The sequence below is a fragment of the Melospiza georgiana genome, chromosome 30 (assembly GCF_028018845.1).
Source record: "Melospiza georgiana isolate bMelGeo1 chromosome 30, bMelGeo1.pri, whole genome shotgun sequence".
Classification (NCBI taxonomy): domain Eukaryota; kingdom Metazoa; phylum Chordata; class Aves; order Passeriformes; family Passerellidae; genus Melospiza; species Melospiza georgiana.
Window position 1 is genome coordinate 303,258 of NC_080459.1, and position 18,540 is coordinate 321,797.

Here is an 18,540-nt window from a genome sequence, read left to right on the forward strand (position 1 = left end):
CCGCTCTGTCCCCCCCCGTGTCCCCCCCGTGTCCCCGCTCTGTCCCCGCTCTGTTCCCCCGTGTCCCCCCCGTGTCCCCCCCGTGTCCCCGCTCTGTCCCCCCGTGTCCCCGCTCTGTCCCCCCGTGTCCCCCCGTGTCCCTCCGTGTCCCCGCTCTGTCCCCCCCTGTCCCCGCTCTGTCCCCTGTGTCCCCCCCCCGTGTCCCCCGTTTCCCCCATGTCCCCGCACTGCCCCCACCCAGTGTCCCCCCCGTCTCTCGCTGTCCCCTGTGTCCCCCCCACCGTGTCCCCCGTGCTGTCCCCCCTGTCTCTCGCTGTCCCCAAACTGTCCCTGCACTGTCGCCCCACTGTCTCTCGCTGTCCCCCCATCTTCTCGTGCTGTCCCCGCGCGCTGTCCCCGCTCTGTCCCCGCTCTGTCCCCGGTCTGTCCCCGGTCTGTCCCCGCGCTATCCCCTCCTGTCCCTGTCCCCGCGCTGTCCCCTCCTGTCCCCGCTCTGTCCCCGCGCTGTCCCCTCCTGTCCCCTCCTGTCCCTGTCCCCGCTCTGTCCCCGCTCTGTCCCCTCCTGTCCCCTCCTGTCCCTGTCCCCGCTCTGTCCCCGCTCTGTCCCCTCCTGTCCCTGTCCCCTCTCTGTCCCCCCGCGCTGTCCCCTCCTGTCCCTGTCCCCGCTCTGTCCCCCCCCTCTGTCCCCTCCTGTCCCTGTCCCCTCCTGTCCCTGTCCCCTCCTGTCCCCCCGCTCTGTCCCCCCCGTGTCCCCGCTCTGTCCCCCCGCGCTGTCCCCTCCTGTCCCTGTCCCCGCTCTGTCCCCCCGCGCTGTCCCCTCCTGTCCCCGCTCTGTCCCCGCGCTGTCCCCTCCTGTCCCTGTCCCCGCTCTGTCCCTGCTCTGTCCCCCCGCGCTGTCCCCCCCGTGTCCCCGCTCTGTCCCCCCGCGCTGTCCCCCCCGTGTCCCCGCTCTGTCCCCCCGCGCTGTCCCCCCCGTGTCCCCGCTCTGTCCCCCCGCGCTGTCCCCGCGCTGTCGCGCCGCAGGTGACAATCCCGGCGGGGCGGTGGCACCGCGGGCTCGGGAAACTCTGAGTCACAACCGCGGGGCCACCGGGGGGGACACGGCCCAGGGGACAGCGGGGACACCTGGGGACAGCCGCAGGGGACAGCGGGGACACCTGGGGACAGCCGCAGCGCCCGGACACAGGTGGGGCACCTGTGGCACCCCGGGTACAGCGCGGGGGACCCTGGGGACAGGGGGGGGACCCTGGGGACAGGGGTAGAACCCTGGGGACAGCTGCGACACCCGGGGGACAGTGGGGGGCCCTGGGGACACGGGGGAACCCTGGGGACAGCTGAGCCACCCTTGGGGACAGCAGGGCCACCCTCAGCGACATTTGGGGACACTCGGGGCCATCTGGGACCCTCTTGGGGACAGCTGTGGCACCCCGGTGACAGCTGGGGGACCCTTGGGGCACTCTCGGGGACACTTGGGGACACTCAGGGCCATCTGGGCCCCTCTTGGTGACAGCTGTGGCACCCCTGGGGACAGCTGGGGGACCCCTGGGGCACTCTTGGGGACAGCTGGGCCACCCTCGGTGACACTTGGGGACACTCGGGGCCATCTGGGCCCTGCTTGGTGACAGCTGGGCGACCCTGGGGCACCGTGGGGACAGCTGGGCCACCCTCAGTGACAGCTGGGGGACCCCTGGGGCACCCTTGGGGACACCTGTAGAACCCCAGGGACAGCTGGGCCACCCTCGGTGACACTTTGGGACACTCGGGGCCATCTGGGCCCCCTTAGGGGCAGCAGGGGCACCCCTGGGCCACCCTTGGGGACAGCAGGGGGACATTGGGGACAGCTGGGCCACCTGTGGCAACCCTTGGGGACCCTCGGGGACATCTGGGGCCCCTCTTGGGGACAGCTGGGGGACCCTGGGGCACCCTTGGGGACAGCCGGGTAACCCTGGGGACAGCTGGGGGACCCTGGGGGCAGCAGAGGCCCTTGGGGACACTCGGGGCCACCTGAGCCCCCCTTGGGGACAGCTGAGCCACCGCCGGGGCCTCTTGGGGACACCTCTGGGACGCCCAGGGACAGCTGGGCCACCCTGGTGACACCCTGGGAAAGCTGGGGGACCCTGGGGACAGCTGAGCCGCCCCTCAGGCCCCTTGGGGACAGCTGGGGGACCCTTGGGGCACTCTTGGGGACAGGCGAGGGACCTTTGGGGACACCTGGGCCACCCCTGGGGCCTCCTTGGGGACACCTGGGCCACCCCTGGGGCCTCCTTGGGGACACCTGTGGGACCCCGGGGACAGCTGGGCCACCCCTGGGGCCACCCTGGGGACACCATGGGAACAGGGGGGACTCTTGGGGACAGCTGGGCCACCCTCAGGGACATTTGGGGACACTCGGGGCCATCTGGGTCCCCCCTCCCCGGGGCACTTGGGGCACTCTGGAGGCCACCTGGGCCCGCTGGAACAGGTGGCACCGGTGGCACGGGGGGCCCTGGTGGCCCTGGTGACATTGGTGACCCCGGTGGCACTCGGACAGGACAGGTGGCACTGGGGACACCGGGGGGGGGGGGAGGGGAACAGGTGCTGGGGGGGAGGGGAGGGGGGGAGGGGAAGCCAGACTGGGCTGGGCTGGTTCTGCTGGGTTCTACTGGTTTGTACTGGTTTGTACTGGGCTATACTGGTTATACTGGGGGATACTGCGCTATACTGGGGGACACTGCTCATACTGGTCTCTACTGGTTTGTACTGGTTTGTACTGGGCTATACTGGGTTATATTGGTTATACTGGGGGATACTGCGCTATACTGGGGGACACTGCTCATACTGGTCTGTACTGGTTTGTACTGGGCTATACTGGTTATACTGGGGGATACTGCGCTATACTGGGGGACACTGCTCATACTGGTCTCTACTGGTTTGTACTGGGCTATACTGGGGGATACTGGTTATACTGGGGGACACTGCTCATACTGGTCTCTACTGGTTTGTACTGGGCTATACTGGGCTATACTGGTTATACTGGGGGATACTGCGTTATACTGGGGGACACTGCTCATACTGGTCTGTACTGGTTTGTACTGGGCTATACTGGGTTATACTGGGGGATACTGCGCTATACTGGGGGACACTGCTCATACTGGTCTGTACTGGTTTGTACTGGGCTATACTGGTCTATACTGGTTATACTGGGGGATACTGCGCTATACTGGGGGACACTGCTCATACTGGTCTCTACTGGTTTGTACTGGGCTATACTGGGTTATACTGGGGGATACTGCGCTATACTGGGGGACACTGCTCATACTGGTCTGTACTGGTTTGTACTGGTTTGTACTGGGCTATACTGGGTTATACTAGGGGATACTGCGCTATACTGGGGGACACTGCTCATACTGGTCTGTACTGGTTTGTACTGGGCTATACTGGGGGATACTGGGGGATACTGCGTTATACTGGGGGACACTGGTCATACTGGTCTGTACTGGTTTGTACTGGGCTATACTGGGGGATACTGCGCTATACTGGGGGACACTGCTCATACTGGTCTGTACTGGTTTGTACTGGGCTATACTGGTCTATACTGGTTATACTGGGGGATACTGCGCTATACTGGGGGACACTGCTCATACTGGTCTGTACTGGTTTGTACTGGGCTATACTGGTTATACTGGGGGATACTGCGTTATACTGGGGGACACTGCTCATACTGGTCTCTACTGGTTTGTACTGGGCTATACTGGGGGATACTGGTTATACTGGGGGACACTGCTCATACTGGTCTGTACTGGTTTGTACTGGTTTGTACTGGGCTATACTGGGGGATACTGGTTATACTGGGGGACACTGCTCATACTGGTCTGTACTGGGTTACGCTGGTTAGACTCGGTTGTACTGGTCTGTACTGGTTTGTACTGGTTTATACTGGTTCGTACTGGTCCATCCTGCATTATAGTGGTTATACTGGTCCAAACGGACCTGCACTGGCTATACTGGTCCGTACTGGTCCATACTGGTTTGCACTGGGTCATACTGGTCTGAACTGGCTTGTATTGGGTTATACTGGTTTGTACAGGGTTATACTGGTTATACTGGTCCATAGTGGATTATACTGGTTAAACTGGGTTATACTGGTTTGTACTGGTTTATACTGGGCTATACAGGATTATACGGTTATACTGTTCTATACTGGGTTATACTGGTTATACTGGTTTATACTGGGTTATACTGGTCCATACTGGTTTATACTGGTTACACTGCTTTGCTTATACAGATTCATACTGGGTTATACTGGTTTGTACTGGTTATACTGGTTTGTACTGATTTATACTGGGTTATACTGGTTTGTACTGGTTATACTGGTTAGACTGGGTTATACTGGTTAGACTGGTCTGTACTTATTCATACTTCATTACAGTGGTTATACTGGCTTATACTGGTCCATACTGGATTATACTGGTAATACTGGTTTGTACTGCTTATACTGGTCCATACTGGGTTATACTGGTTATACTGGTTTGTACTGGTTAGACTGGTCCACACTGGTTTGTACTTGTCCATACTGGGTTATAGTGGTTATACTGGTCCGTACTGGTTACACTGGTTGGACTGGTCTGTACTGGGTTATACTGCTTTTTACTGGGTTATAATGGTTATACTGGTTTGTACTGGTTCATACTGGTTATACTGGGTATACTGGGACATACTGGGTTATACTGGTCAGACTAGGTTATACTGGTTTGGTTATATGGGTTCATACTGGGTTATAGTGGTTATACTGGTTTGTACTGGTTATACTGGTTGTACTGGTCTGTACTGGTTTACACTGGGTTATACTGGGTTATACTGGTCAGTACTCGTTTGTACTGGGTTATACTGGTTTGTATTAGTTATACTGGTCCATACTGGTTTACACTGGGTCATACTGGTCTGAACTGGTTTATATTGCATTATACTGATCTATACAGGGTTATACTGGTTTATACTGGTCCATACAGGGTTATACTGGTTTGGTTATGCAGATTCATACTGGTTCATACTGGTTCATACTGGTTCATACTGGTTTATACTGGTTCAGGCCATGGACAGTCCCTCGGATGAAGGTGACGATGATGATGATGAGCAGGCTCAGGAGCGCCCCCTGCAGGTCTGTACTCGGTCATACTGGTTTGTACTGGGTCATACTGGTTATACTGGTTCATACTGGTTTTACTGGTTCATACTGGTTTATACTGGTCTGTACTCATCTGCAGGCCACGGATGCACCTTCAGAGGCCGATGATGATGATGAAGGTGACGATGATGACGATGGGCAAGGTCAGGAGCACTCCCTGCAGGTCTGTACTGGGTTATACTGGGTTATACTGGTTATTCTCATTCATACTGGTTTATACTGGTCTGTACTGGTTCAGACTGGTCATTACTGGTCCGTACTGGTCTGCAGGCCACGGATGTCCCCTCAGACGCGGATGATGATGAAGATGACGATGATGATGATGAGCAGGCTCAGGAGCGCCTCCTGCAGGTCTGCACTGGTTTGTACTGATTATACTGGTTTATACTGGTTTGTACTGGTTCATACTGGTCCATACTGGTCTGCAGGCCACGGATGCACCTTCAGAGGCCGATGATGAAGGTGACGATGATGAGCAGGGTCAGGAGTGCCCCCTGCAGGTCTGTACTGGTTTGTACTGGTTTGTACTGGTTCATACTGGTCTGCACTGATTCATACTGGTTCATACTGGTTTATACTGGTGGCAGATCATGGATGTCCCCGTGGAGGCCGCCGATGATGAAGGTGACGATGACGATGATGAGGAGTCAGTAGCAGAAGCTCAGGAGCGGCTCCTGCAGGTCTGTACTGGTTATACTGGTTGTACTGGTCTGTACTGGTTTGTACTGGTCCGTACTGGGTTATACTGATTCATACTGGTTGTACTGGTCTATACTGGTCCATACTGTTCTGTACTGGTTTATACTGGTCCGTACTGGTCCATACTGGTCTGTACTGGTTTATACTGGTCCTTACTGGTCCTTACTGGTTTATACCGGTCCATACTGGTCCGTACTGGTCCATATCGCTCCATACTGGTTTATACTGGTCCATACTGGTTTATAACACCCCATACCAGTCCATACTGGTCCATACTGGTTTATAGCACCCCATACCGGTCCATACCGGTCCATACTGGTCCATACTGGTCCATACTGGTTTATAACACCCCATACGGGACCATACTGGTCCATACTGGTCCATATCGCTCCATACCGGTTTATACTGGTCCATATTGGTCCATACTGGTTGATAACACCCCATACCGGTCCGTACCAGTCCATACTGGTTTATAACACCCCATACCGGTCCATACTGGTCCATACTGGTTTATAACACCCCATACCGGTCCATACCAGTCCGTACCGGTCCATACTGGTCCATACTGGTTTATAACACCCCATACCGGTCCGTACCGGTCCATACTGGTTTATAACACCCCATACCAGTCCATACTGGTCCATACTGGTCCATACTGGTTTATAGCACCCCATACCGGTCCATACTGGTCCATACCGGTCCATACTGGTCCATACTGGTTTATACTGGTCCGCACTGGTCCCTGCAGGCGCTGATGGCCCGCGCTGACCGGGCGCTGCCCCGGCGGGCGCTGGAGCGGGACTGGTCCATACTGGGAGAGCTGGGCAGCGGCTCCTACGGGCGGGTGCTGCTGGCACGGCCCCGGCACGGAGGTGAGAGAGCACCTGGGGACACCTGGGGGCGCCTGGGGACACCTGGGGACAGCTGGGGGCACCTGGGGACAGCTGGGGACACCTGGGGACAGCTGGGGACACCTGGGGACAGCTGGGGACACCTGGGGACACCTGGGGACACCTGGGGATACACCTGGGGATACACCTGGGGGCACCTGGGGACACCTGGGGACAGCTGGGGACACCTGGGGACACCTGGGGATACACCTGGGGGCACCTGGGGACACCTGGGTGCAGCTGGGATATACCTGGGGACACCTGGGGACAGCTGGGGACACCTGGGGACAGCTGGGGGCACCTGGGGACAGCTGGGGGCACCTGGGATACACCTGGGGATACACCTGGGGGCACACCTGGGGACAGCTGGGGGCACCTGGGGACACCTGGGGACACCTGGGGACAGCTGGGGACACCTGGGGGCACCTGGGGACACTTGGGGACAGCTGGGGGCACCTGGGGACAGCTGGGGACACCTGGGGGCAGCTGGGATACACCTGGGGACACCTGGGGATACACCTGGGGGCACCTGGGGACACCTGGGGACAGCTGGGGACAGCTGGCGATATCCACAGGCATACCTGGGCACACCTGGGGACAGGTGGGGATACACCTGGGAGCACCTGGACACAGCTGGGCACAGCTGGGGACACCTGGGGACAGCTGGGGGCACATAGGCACACCTGAGGATATCCACAGACACACCTGGGCACACACCTGGGGGCACCTGGGGCACCTGGAGATATCCACAGACACACCTGGGCACACACTTGGGGGCACCTTGGATATACATGGGCACACCTGGACACACCTGGGGATATCCACAGACACACCTGTGCACACCTGGGATACACCTGGGTACACCTGGGGACACCTGGGATACACCTGGGTACACCTGGGGATATCCACAGACACACCTGTGCACACCTGGGCAGCAGCTCCCATGGGTGCATGCTGCTGGCACAGGCCTGGCACGGAGATGAGCGCACCTGGGGGCACCTGGGCACAGGTGTGCCTGTCCCTATCCCAGGTGTGTTACCTGTCCCAGGTGTGTCTGTTCCCTGACCCAGCTGTGTTACCTGTGCAGGCATGTTCCATGTCCCAGGTGTATCTGTCCCTGACCCAGGTGTGCTGTGTTACCTGTACCAGGTGTGTTACCTGTACCAGGTGTTACCTGTGCCAGGTGTATCTGTCCCTGACCCAGGTGTGCTGTGTTACCTGTACCAGGTGTTACCTGTGCCCGGTGTATCTGTCCCTGACCCAGGTGTGCTGTGTTACCTGTGCAGGTGTGTTACCTGTACCAGGTGTTACCTGTGCCAGGTGTATCTGTCCCTGACCCAGGTGTGTTCCTTGTCCCAGATGTGTTCCCTGTTGACCCAGCAGTGTTACCTGTGCAGGTGTATTCCCTCCTGACCCAGGTGTGCCATTACTTGTGCAGGTGTGTTACCGGTGCAGGTGTGTTACCTGTCCCAGGTGTGTTCCCTGACCCAGGTGTGCTGTGTTACCTGTGCAAGTGTGTTACCTGACTCTGACCCAGGTGCGCCCTTTCCTGTCCAGGTGTGTTACCAGACCCAGCTGTGCTGTGTTACCTGTGCAGGTGTGTCTGTCCCTGTCTCAGCCATGTTACCTGTCCCAGGTGTGTTACCGGACCCAGCTGTGCTGTGTTACCTGTGCGGGTGTGTCTGTCCCTGTCTCAGCCATGTTACCTGTCCCAGGTGTGTTCCCAGCTGACCCAGGTGTGCCATTACCTGTGCAGGTGTGTCTGTCCCTGTCTCAGCCATGTTACCTGTCCCAGGTGTGTTACCGGACCCAGCTGTGCCATTACCTGTGCGGGTGTGTCTGTCCCTGTCTCAGCCATGTTACCTGTCCCAGGTGTGTTCCCAGCTGACCCAGCTGTGCTGTGTTACCTGTGCAGGTGTGTCTGTCCCTGTCTCAGCCATGTTACCTGTCCCAGGTGTGTTACCAGACCCAGCTGTGCCATTACCTGTGCAGGTGTGTCTGTCCCTGTCTCAGCCATGTTACCTGTCCCAGGTGTGTTACCAGACCCAGCTGTGCCATTACCTGTGCGGGTGTGTCTGTCCCTGTCTCAGCCATGTTACCTGTCCCAGGTGTGTTCCCTGTTCCTGCCACAGGTGTGTCCATCCCTGTCCCAGGTATGTCTGTCCCTGTCTCAGCTGTGTTCCCCGACCCAGGTGTGCTGTTACCTGTGCAGGTGTGTTACCTGTCCCAAGTGTGTCTATTCTCTGTCCCAGGTGTGTCCATCCCTCACCCAGGTGTGTTACCTGTCCCAGGTGTGTCTGTCCCTCACCCAGGTGTGCTGTGTTACCTGTGCGTGTGTGTTACCTGACTCAGGTGTGTTACCTGTGCAGGTGTGTTACCTGTCCCAGGTGTGTGGGTGTGTTACCTCTCCCAGGTGTTGTTACCTGTCCAGGTGTGTTACCTCACCCAGGTGTGCTGTGTTACCTGTGCAGGTGCGCAGGTGGCTCTGAAGCTGCTCTCCAAGGCGCGCACGCCCAGGTGTGCAGGCGTCTGTCCCTAACCCAGGTGTTGTTACCTGTCCCAGGTGTGTTACCTGACTCAGGTGTGTTACCTGTTACCTGTGCAGGTGCGCAGGTGGCGCTGAAGCTGCTCTCCAAGGCGCGCACGCCCCGGTGTGTGGGTGTGTTACCTGTCCCAGGTGTGCAGGTGCTGTTACCTGTCCCTGACCCAGGTGTGTCACCTGTCCCCGATCCAGGTGTGTTACCTGTCCCAGGTGCGCAGGTGGCGCTGAAGCTGCTCTCCAAGGCACGCACGCCCCGGTTCCGTTTCCTGCGCGAGTTCTGCACTCACCTGTGCCTGCGGGGGGCGCTCACCTGCGTCCAGGTGCTGCCGCTCGCCTTCGAGACACCCACGGAGTTCGGCTTCGCCCAGGAGCTCGCACCTGCGGGGGACCTGTGCGGGCTGCTCACACCTGGGGTGAGTCACAGGTGAGGGACGGACAGGTGAGGGACAGGTGAGGGACAGGTGAGTCACAGGCGAGACACAGGTGAGACAGGTGAGGGACAGGGGAGTCTCAGGTGAGGGACAGACAGGTGAGGGACAGGTGAGGGACAGGTGAGACACAGGTGAGACAGGTGAGGGACAGGGGAGTCACAGGTGAGGGACAGGTGAGTCACAGGTGAGGGACAGGTGAGTCACAGGTGAGACACAGGTGAGACAGGTGAGGGACAGGTGAGTCACAGGTGAGGGATGGAGCTCGCACCTGCGGGGGACCTGTGCGGGCTGCTCACACCTGGGGTGAGTCACAGGTGAGACAGGTGAGGGACAGGTGGGGGACAGGTGTGAGGTGAGTGACAGGTGAGTGGGAAGAGGGAACAGTTTTGCACCCGGGTGGGAGGACAGGTGTGCCCAGGTGACCTCTCAGGTGACACAGCCCTGGCTGGGTGACAGAGCTGAGTGTCCCCAGGTGGGTCCCCCATCCCCAGGTGTGTCCCCAGGTGTGTTCCTGTCGCCAGGTGCCACTCAGTGACCCCATAGGTGTGCCCCAGGTGTGTCCCCCATCCCCAGGTGGGTCTCCTGGAGCTGCAGGTGAATAACTGACCCCACCCAGGCGACCCAGGTGTGTTACCTCTCCCCAGGTGCGACCCCAACTGTGTCGCCCCCCTCCCCAGGTGTGTCCCCCCTCCCCAGGTGTGTCCCCCCTCCCCAGGTGTGTCCCCCCCTCCCCAGGTGTGACCTCAGGTGTGACCCCAGGTGTGTCCCCCACGGCCAGGTGTGACCCCAGCTGTGTTACCTGTCCCCAGGTGGGTCTCCTGGAGCTGCAGGTGAAGCATTGCCCCTCGCAGCTGTGTTACCTGTCTGCAGGTGTGCCCCCAGGTGTGACCCCCAACTCTAGGTGACCCCAACCGTATTACCTGTCCCCAGGTGTGTCCCCAGGTGTGTCCCCCATCCCCAGGTGACCCCATCTCTGTTACCTGTCCGTAGGTGTGCCCCCAGGTGTGACCCCCATCTCCAGGTGAACCCAGCTGTGTCCTCTACGCTCAGGTGTGACCCCAGGTGTGTCACCTGTCCCCAGGTGTGACTCCCATCTCTAGGTGACCCCAACTGTGTTACCTGTCCCCAGGTGTGCCCCCAGGTGTGACCCCAGCTGTGTTCCCCATGCCCAGGTGTGCCCCCAGGTGTGTTACCTGTCCCCAGGTGTGCCCCCATCTCTGTCCCCTGCCCGCAGGTGGGCCTGCCAGAGCTGCAGGTGAAGCGCTGCCCCTCATAGCTGTGTTACCTGTCCCCAGGTGTGCCCCCAGCTGTGTTACCTGTCCCCAGGTGTGCCCCCAGGTGTGTTACCTGTCCCCAGGTGTGACCCCATCTCTGTTACCTGTCCCCAGCTGTGTTACCTGTCCCCAGGTGTGCCCCCATCTCTATTACCTGTCCCCAGCTGTGTTACCTGCGCCGCAGGTGTGCCCCCAGCTGTGTTACCTGTCCCCAGGTGTGCCCCCATCTCTATTACCTGTCCCCAGCTGTGTTACCTGTCCCCAGGTGTGCCCCCAGCTGTGTTACCTGTCCCCAGGTGTGCCCCCATCTCTATTACCTGTCCCCAGCTGTGTTACCTGTCCCCAGGTGTGCCCCCAGGTGTGTTCCCCATGCCCAGGTGTGCCCCCAGGTGTGTTACCTGTCTGCAGGTGTGTCTCCAGGTGTGACCCCCATCTCTAGGTGACCCCAACTGTGTTACCTGTCTCCAGGTGTGTCCCCAGGTGTGTCTCCAGGTGTGACCCCAGGAGTGTCACCTGTCCCCAGGTGTGACCCCATCTCTGTCCCCCGCCCGCAGGTGGGCCTGCCGGAGCCGCAGGTGAAGCGCTGCGCCGCCCAGGTGTGCTCGGCGCTGTGCTACCTGCACGGCCACGCCCTGGTGCACGCGGACCTCAAGCTGGACAACGTGCTGGCCTTCGACCCCGAGTGCCGCCTGGTCAAGCTCGCCGACTTCGGCCTGACGCGCGTGCAGGGCGCGCAGGTGCGCCCCGCCCCCGGCCACGCCCCCTACGCCGCCCCCGAGCTGCTGCCCCGCCCGGGGGAGCCGCACCTGCCGCACCTGGCGCCGCCCGTGGACACCTGGGCGCTGGGCGTGCTGCTCTTCGCGCTGCTCACCGGCGCCTTCCCCTGGACCGCGCCTGCGCGCTCCGACCCCGCCTTCCGCCGCTTCCGCGCCTGGCACCGCCGCGCATGCGCAGCGGGGCGGGGGGCGGGGCCGGGCCAGGGGGCGGGGCCGCCGCCGCGCGCCTGGCGGGGTTTGGGGGGGGCGGGGCTGGAGATGCTGCGGGGGCTGCTCCACCCCCGGGCCGGGAGGCGGAGCCCACCTGGGCAGGTGCTCGGGTACCTGGGGGAGGCGTGGCTGCGGCACGGCGGGCAGGTGAGGGGGACGGGTGAGAGTGGGGGCGGACAGGTGAGCTCTGCAGGTGAGGGGGGACAGGTGAGCCCGACAGGTGAGGAGGGAGAACAGGTGAGCTCTGCAGATGAGAGTGGGAGCGGCCAGGTGAGCTCTGCAGATGAGAGTGGGAGCGGCCAGGTGAGCCCAACAGGTGAGGGGGGACAGGTGAGCTCTGCTGGTGGGAGCAGCCAGGTGAGCTCTGCAGGTGAGGGGGAACAGGTGAGTCCCACAGGTGAGAGTGGCCAGGTGAGTTCTGCAGGTGATGGAAGGAGTGACCAGGTGAGCTCTGCAGGTGAGAGCGGCCAGGTGAGCTCTGCAGGTCAGGAGGGACAGGTGAGCCCAACAGGTGAGAGCAGTCAGGGATTCCCCACAAGTGGGAGCAGCCAGGTGAGCCCAACAGGTGAGTGGGGACAGGTGAGCTCTGCTGGTGGGAGCAGCCAGGTGAGCTCTGCAAGGGAGAGGGGACAGGTGAGCCCCACAGGTGACAATGAGACTGGCCAGGTGAGCCCCACAGGCGAGGAGGGACAGGTGAGCCCCACAGGTGAGGAGGGGCAGGTGAGCCCCACAGGTGACAATGAGAGTGGCCAGGTGAGCCCCACAGGTGAGGAGGGACAGGTGAGCCCCACAGGTGACTCCAGGTCCCCCAGGAGTGAGGTGGGGACACCTGGACAGGTTAGGAGAACACCTGGGCAGGTGGGGGGAACACCTGGACATGGAATAGGGACACCTGGACAGGTGAGGGGAACATTTGGAGATGGGCTGGGAACACCTGGAATGAGATGGAAACACCTGGAGATGGGGTAGAGACACCTGGACAGGTGATGGGCACACCTGGGATGGGCCAAGGACACCTGGACAGGTGAAGGGCACACCTGGAGAGGTTAAGGACACACCCGGAGAGGGTCCAGTACACCTGGACAGGTGATGGGCACACCTGGGATGGGCTGGGAGCACCTGGAGAGGTGATGGGCAGAGAGCCACCCTTGGAGTTGTCTGTGCTCACCTGTGCTCACCTGGGCACACCTGGGTTACCTGTGCTCACCTGGGCACACCTGGGGCTACCTGGGCTCACCTGGGCACACCTGGGCACACCTGAGCTCTCTTGGGCTCACCTGGGTTACCTGTGCTCAGCTGGCATTACCTGTGCTCACGTGGGCACACCTGGGCACACCTGGGAATCCCTGCGCTCACCTGGGGTCACTTGAGGTTACCTGTGCTCACCTGGGCACACCTGGGCATACCTGTGCTCACCTGGGCACACCTGGGCACACCTGAGCTCACCTGGACTCACCTGTGCACACCTGAGCTCACCTAGACTCACCTGTGCACACCTGAGGCTACCTGGGGCTACCTGGGCACACCTGGCATTACCTGTGCCCATCTGTGCTCACCTGGGGCTACCTGGGCTCACCTGGGCACACCTGGGGATCCCTGGGAACACCTGGGGCTACCTGAGCTCACCTGGGCACACCTGGGCACACCTGGGCACACCTGGGCTCACCTGGGCACACCTGGGCACACCTGGGCACCCCTGGCATTCCCTGGGCTCACCTGGGCACACCTGGGCACACCTGGGCACACCTGGGGTTACCTGTGCACACCTGGGGATCCCGAATTCAATAAAATTCCCGGATTTTGGATTTTTGCCTCTTTCTTTCTTTTTTTTTTTTTTTGTCCTTTTTTTTTTTACCTGTTTGGGTCTGGTGGGTGGGGGAGGGGCAGAAAATTGGGGGGAAATGGGGAATAAAAGGGGAAAATTGGAATTTTGGGAAAAAATGGGAAAAATGGGGGGGGGGAAATGGGGGGAATGGTGAAAAAATGGGGGGAAAAGAGAAAATTGGAATTTTGGGGGAAAATGGGGGGGGAAATGGGGTAAATTGGGAAAAATGGGAGGAAATCAGGAAAAAGGGGAGAATTGGGGAAAAATGGGGAAAATTGGGAAAATTGAGAAAAATTGAAAAAAAATTTGTGAAAAAATGGGGAAAATGGGGAAAACTGGGGGGGGGGGAATGGGGAAAATTGGAAAACTGGAATTTTGGAGGAAAATGGGAAAAAATGGGGGGGAATGGGAAAAGTTGGAAAATAGTGGGAAAATTGGAGCAAAACATGGGGGAAAGGGGGGGAAATTGGGGAAAATGGGGAAAAAGGGAAAAATGGGGGGATGGAAAAATTGGGGAAAAGGGGCGGGATGGGAATTTTGGGGGAAAATGGGGAAAAATTGGAAAAGTGGTGAAAAGGGGAAGGAAAGAAAAAGGCGGAAAAATTGGGGGGAAAATGGGGAAATTGGCAAATTATGGGGAATAAAAGGGCAATGAAAATCCTTTAAAAGGATTTTTAAAGGCACTAAAGAAATTAAAACAGAATTTAAAAGGAATTTAAAGGGAATTTTAAAGACATTTAAAAGGGATTTTTAAAAGACTTTTAAAGTTTTTTAAAAGTATTTTAAAGGAATTTAAAAGAATTTTTAAGGAACATAAAGGGAATTCTAAAGGTGTTTAAAGGGATTTTAAAAGAATTTTTAAAGTGTTTTAAAGGAATTTTCTGGGAATTTTAAAATAGTTTTAAGGATCTGGAGGATCAAAATCCCAACTTTTTCTCACTGAACCAACATCCAAATCCCCTCATTCCCACTTTTTCTCATCCTGGAATCCCTTATGCTGAATTCCATCAAAATCCCAGAAAATTCCTTGGAAAAAAAAAATCCTGACTCTTCTTTTCTCCAACCCCCAGAAGTTTTTTAAGGCAAATCCACCAAAATCCCCCCAAATTCCCAAATGGAACCAAATTCTCCAAATCCCCAATCCCCAAATCCCCAATCCTCAATCCCATAGATCCCAAATCCCCAAATCCCAAATTTCAAATCCCATCAATCCTATAAATCCCAATCCCATAAATCCCAATCCCCCAAATCCCCCAAATCCCCTAAATTCCCCAAATCCCCAAATCCCCAAATCCCCAATCCTCAATCCCATAAATCCCAAATCCCCAAATCCCAAATTTCAAATCCCATCAATCCTATAAATCCCAATCCCATAAATCCCAATCCCCCAAATCCCCCAAATCCCCCAAATCCCCACATTCCCCAAATCCCCAAATCCCCAATCCTCAATCCCATAAATCCCAAATCCCATAAATCCCAAATCCCCAATCCCAAATCTCAAATCCCATCAATCCTATAAATCCCAATCCCATAAATCCCAATCCCCCAAATCCCCCAAATTCCCCAAATCCCCCAAATCCCCACATCCCCCAAATCCCCAAATCCCCAATCCTCAATCCCATAAATCCCAAATCCCATAAATCCCAAATCCCCAATCCCAAATCTCAAATCCCATCAATCCTATAAATCCCAATCCCATAAATCCCAATCCCCCAAATCCCCCAAATCCCCCAAAATCCCCACATCCTCCCAAATCCCAAACCCCCAATCCTCAATCCCATAAATCCCAAATCCCCAAATCCCAAATCTCAAATCCCATCAATCCCATAAATCCCAATCCCATAAATCCCAATCCCCCAAATCCCCCAAATCCCCCAAATCCCCCACATCCCCCAAATCCCCAAATCCCCAATCCTCAATCCCATAAATCCCAAATCCCATAAATCCTAAATCCCCAATCCCAAATCTCAAATCCCATCAATCCTATAAATCCCAATCCCATAAATCCCAATCCCCCAAATCCCCCAAATCCCCTAAATTCCCCAAATCCCCAAATCCCCAATCCTCAATCCCATAAATCCCAAATCCCATAAATCCCAAATCCCCAATCCCAAATCTCAAATCCCATCAATCCTATAAATCCCAATCCCATAAATCCCAATCCCCCAAATCCCCCAAATCCCCTAAATTCCCCAAATCCCCAAATCCCCAATCCTCAATCCCATAAATCCCAAATCCCCAAATCCCAAATCCCCAAATCCCAAATCTCAAATCCCATCAATCCCATAAATCCCAATCCCCCAAATCCCCCAAATCCCCCAAATCCCCCAAATCCCAAACCCCAATTCCATAAATGCCCCAATGCCAAATCACCAATCTCAAATCCCATTTTTCCCAAATCCCCCAAACCCCCTGAATCCCCACAATTCCGGTCCCTCCCGTTTCCCGCTGCCCTTTGGATCCGCGGCCGTTCCGGGGCCGAAGTTCCGGGAGCGGCTCCGAGGGAGCGGCCGCAGGTGGGGCCGGGATCCGGGGGGGATTTCTGGGATCCCGGTGGATTTTCGGAAACATTTCTGCAGATCCCAGGGGATTTTTGGGATCCTGGTGGATTTTTGGGAACATTTCTGCAGATCCCAGGGGATTTTGGAATCCCGGTGGATTTTCGGGAATATTTCTGCAGATCCCAGAGGACTTTTGGGATCCTGGTGGATTTTCGGGAACATTTCTGCAGATCCCAGGGGATTTCTGGGATCCCGGTGGATTTTCGGGAACATTTCTGCAGATCCCAGGGGACTTTTGGGATCCTGGTGGGCTTTTGGGAATATTTCCCTGGATCCTGATGGATTTTCAGGATCCCAGTGGATTTTTGGGAACGTTTCCCTTTTCCCTTTTCCCTTTTCCCTTTTCCCTTTTCCCTTTTCCCTTTTCCCTTTTCCCTTTTCCCTTTTCCCTTTTCCACCTTTTCCTTTTCCCCTTTTCCCTCCCCACCCCGTTCCCGCTGTTCCCAACCCCAATCCCAGACCCTGACCCTGGAATTTCTCCTTCCCTGCAGGATCGGGATCGGGATCAGCACCGACATTGGGATCGGGATCGGGATTGGGATCGGGATTGGGACTGGATCAGGATCGGGATTGGGATCAGGGATTAGGGATTAGATTGGGATCAGGGATTGGGATTGAGATTGGATCAGGATCAGGATCAGGAAGAGGATCGAGATCGGGATCAGGATCAGGATCAGGATTGGGATCAGAATTGGGATCAGAATTGGGATTAGGATCGGGATTGGGATCAGGATTGGGATCAGGATTAGGACCGGGGCCAGGATCAGGGATTAGATTGGGATTGGGATCAGGAATAGAATTGGGATTGGGATTGGGATCAGGAATAGGATCAGGACCAGGACCAGGATTGAGGTTGGATCAGGATCGGGATCAGGATTGGGATTAGGATTGGGATTAGGATCAGGATCAGGATCAGGATCAGGATCAGGGATTGGGATTGGGAATAGAATTGGGATTGGGATTAGGATTGGAATTGGGATCAGGAATAGGATCAGGACCAGGATTGGGATCAGGAATAGGATTAGGATCAGGAGTGGGATCAAGAATAAGATCAGGAATAGGATCAGGACCAGGACCAGGATTGGGATTGGATCAGGATCAGGATCAGGATCAGGATTGGGATCAGGAATAGGATCGGGATTGGGATCAGGATCAGGAACAGGATCTGGATTGGGATCGGGATATTGGATTGGGATCAGAATCAGGACCAGGAATGGGATCAGGAATGGGATCAGGAATGGGACCAGGAATGGGATCAGGAATGGGATCAGGAATGGGATCAGGAATGGGATCAGGAGTGCCGCCCCCGCTGCTGCTGCTGCTCCTGGCGCTCTCCGTGCTCCGTCCCATAACCGGTGAGTTTGTGGGATCGGGAATCGGCAATTCAGGATCCAAAGCCCCACAGAGCCGTGATCCCGTCCCGGCAACGGGGATCCTGAACTCTGGGAATGGGAAACCCCAAAAACCCCAGGAACCCCAAAAATCCCGAGATATGAAACACAAAAAATTCGGGAATATTGAATCCAAAGAATCCCAGAATGTGAATCTCAAAGAATTCCGGGATATTGAACCCCAAAAACTCTGGGAATGGGAAATCCTAAAATCCCAGGAATGTTAAACCCAAAAATCCCAGGAATGAGAAACCCCAAAAACCCTGGAAACAGAAATCCCAAAAACTCCGGGAACCCCAAAAATCCCGGGAATGGGAAACCCCAAAAGTCCCGGGAAATGGAAGCCCAAAAGTTCTGGGAACAAAAAACCCCAAAAAATCCCAGGAACAGAAAACTCAAAAAAAAAATCTGGGAATTGGAAACCTCAAAAACTCCGGGATATGGAACCCTGAAAACTGAGAAATCCCAAAAGATCCAGGGAATGGGAAACACAGAATCCTGGGAACCAAAAACCCCAAAAACTCTGGGAATGGGAAACCCCAAAAACTCCGGGAATGGGGAACCCCAAAAACCCCAGGAACTCCATAAATTCTGGGATACTGAACCCCAAAAATCCCAGGAAACAGAAACCCCAAAAACTCCGGGATATGGAACCCCAAAAATCCCGGGAACAGAAAACCCCAAAAATGCTGGGAATGGGAAACCCCAAAAATTCCGGGGTATGGAACCCCAAAAACTCTGAGAAATCCCCAAAAAATCCAGGGAATGGGAAACACA

General features: G+C 56.8%; 2 protein-coding genes across 2 annotated transcripts in view; both read left to right on the plus strand.

The window, feature by feature from the left end:
* The first annotated feature begins 5,065 nt into the window (after window positions 1–5,065).
* LOC131094584 (uncharacterized) lies at window positions 5,066–16,966 on the plus strand. The gene is made up of 16 exons (XM_058042241.1): window positions 5,066–5,137; window positions 5,244–5,327; window positions 5,435–5,515; window positions 5,593–5,664; window positions 5,752–5,844; window positions 6,612–6,735; window positions 7,841–8,017; window positions 8,113–8,191; window positions 8,311–8,389; window positions 8,510–8,586; window positions 9,066–9,122; window positions 9,225–9,316; window positions 9,359–9,463; window positions 9,506–9,708; window positions 11,555–11,934; window positions 16,864–16,966. Exons 1-16 carry the CDS (start codon window positions 5,072–5,074, stop codon window positions 16,964–16,966), a joined length of 1,872 nt encoding a protein of 623 aa, XP_057898224.1. The 5' UTR covers window positions 5,066–5,071.
* Window positions 16,967–17,633: 667 nt separating this feature from the next.
* LOC131094585 (butyrophilin subfamily 2 member A2-like) overlaps window positions 17,634–18,540 on the plus strand; it is a 29,304-nt gene continuing 28,397 nt past the window's right edge. Inside the window, exon 1 of the mRNA XM_058042243.1 lies at window positions 17,634–17,727. Coding sequence (XP_057898226.1) covers window positions 17,634–17,727 — 94 coding nt within the window. The remainder of the gene's footprint in view (window positions 17,728–18,540) is intronic.

Bases quoted from the DNA above. Each gene is read 5' to 3' on its own strand.
- LOC131094584 (XM_058042241.1), top strand. From the start codon at position 5,072: ATGGACAGTCCCTCGGATGAAGGTGACGATGATGATGATGAGCAGGCT. The intron at 5,516-5,592 runs GTCTGCACTGGT...ACTGGTCTGCAG, and splicing joins CTCAGGAGCGCCTCCTGCAG to GCCACGGATGCACCTTCAGA. The intron at 9,123-9,224 runs GTGTGTTACCTG...TTACCTGTGCAG, and splicing joins CAGGTGTGTTACCTGTGCAG to GTGCGCAGGTGGCTCTGAAG.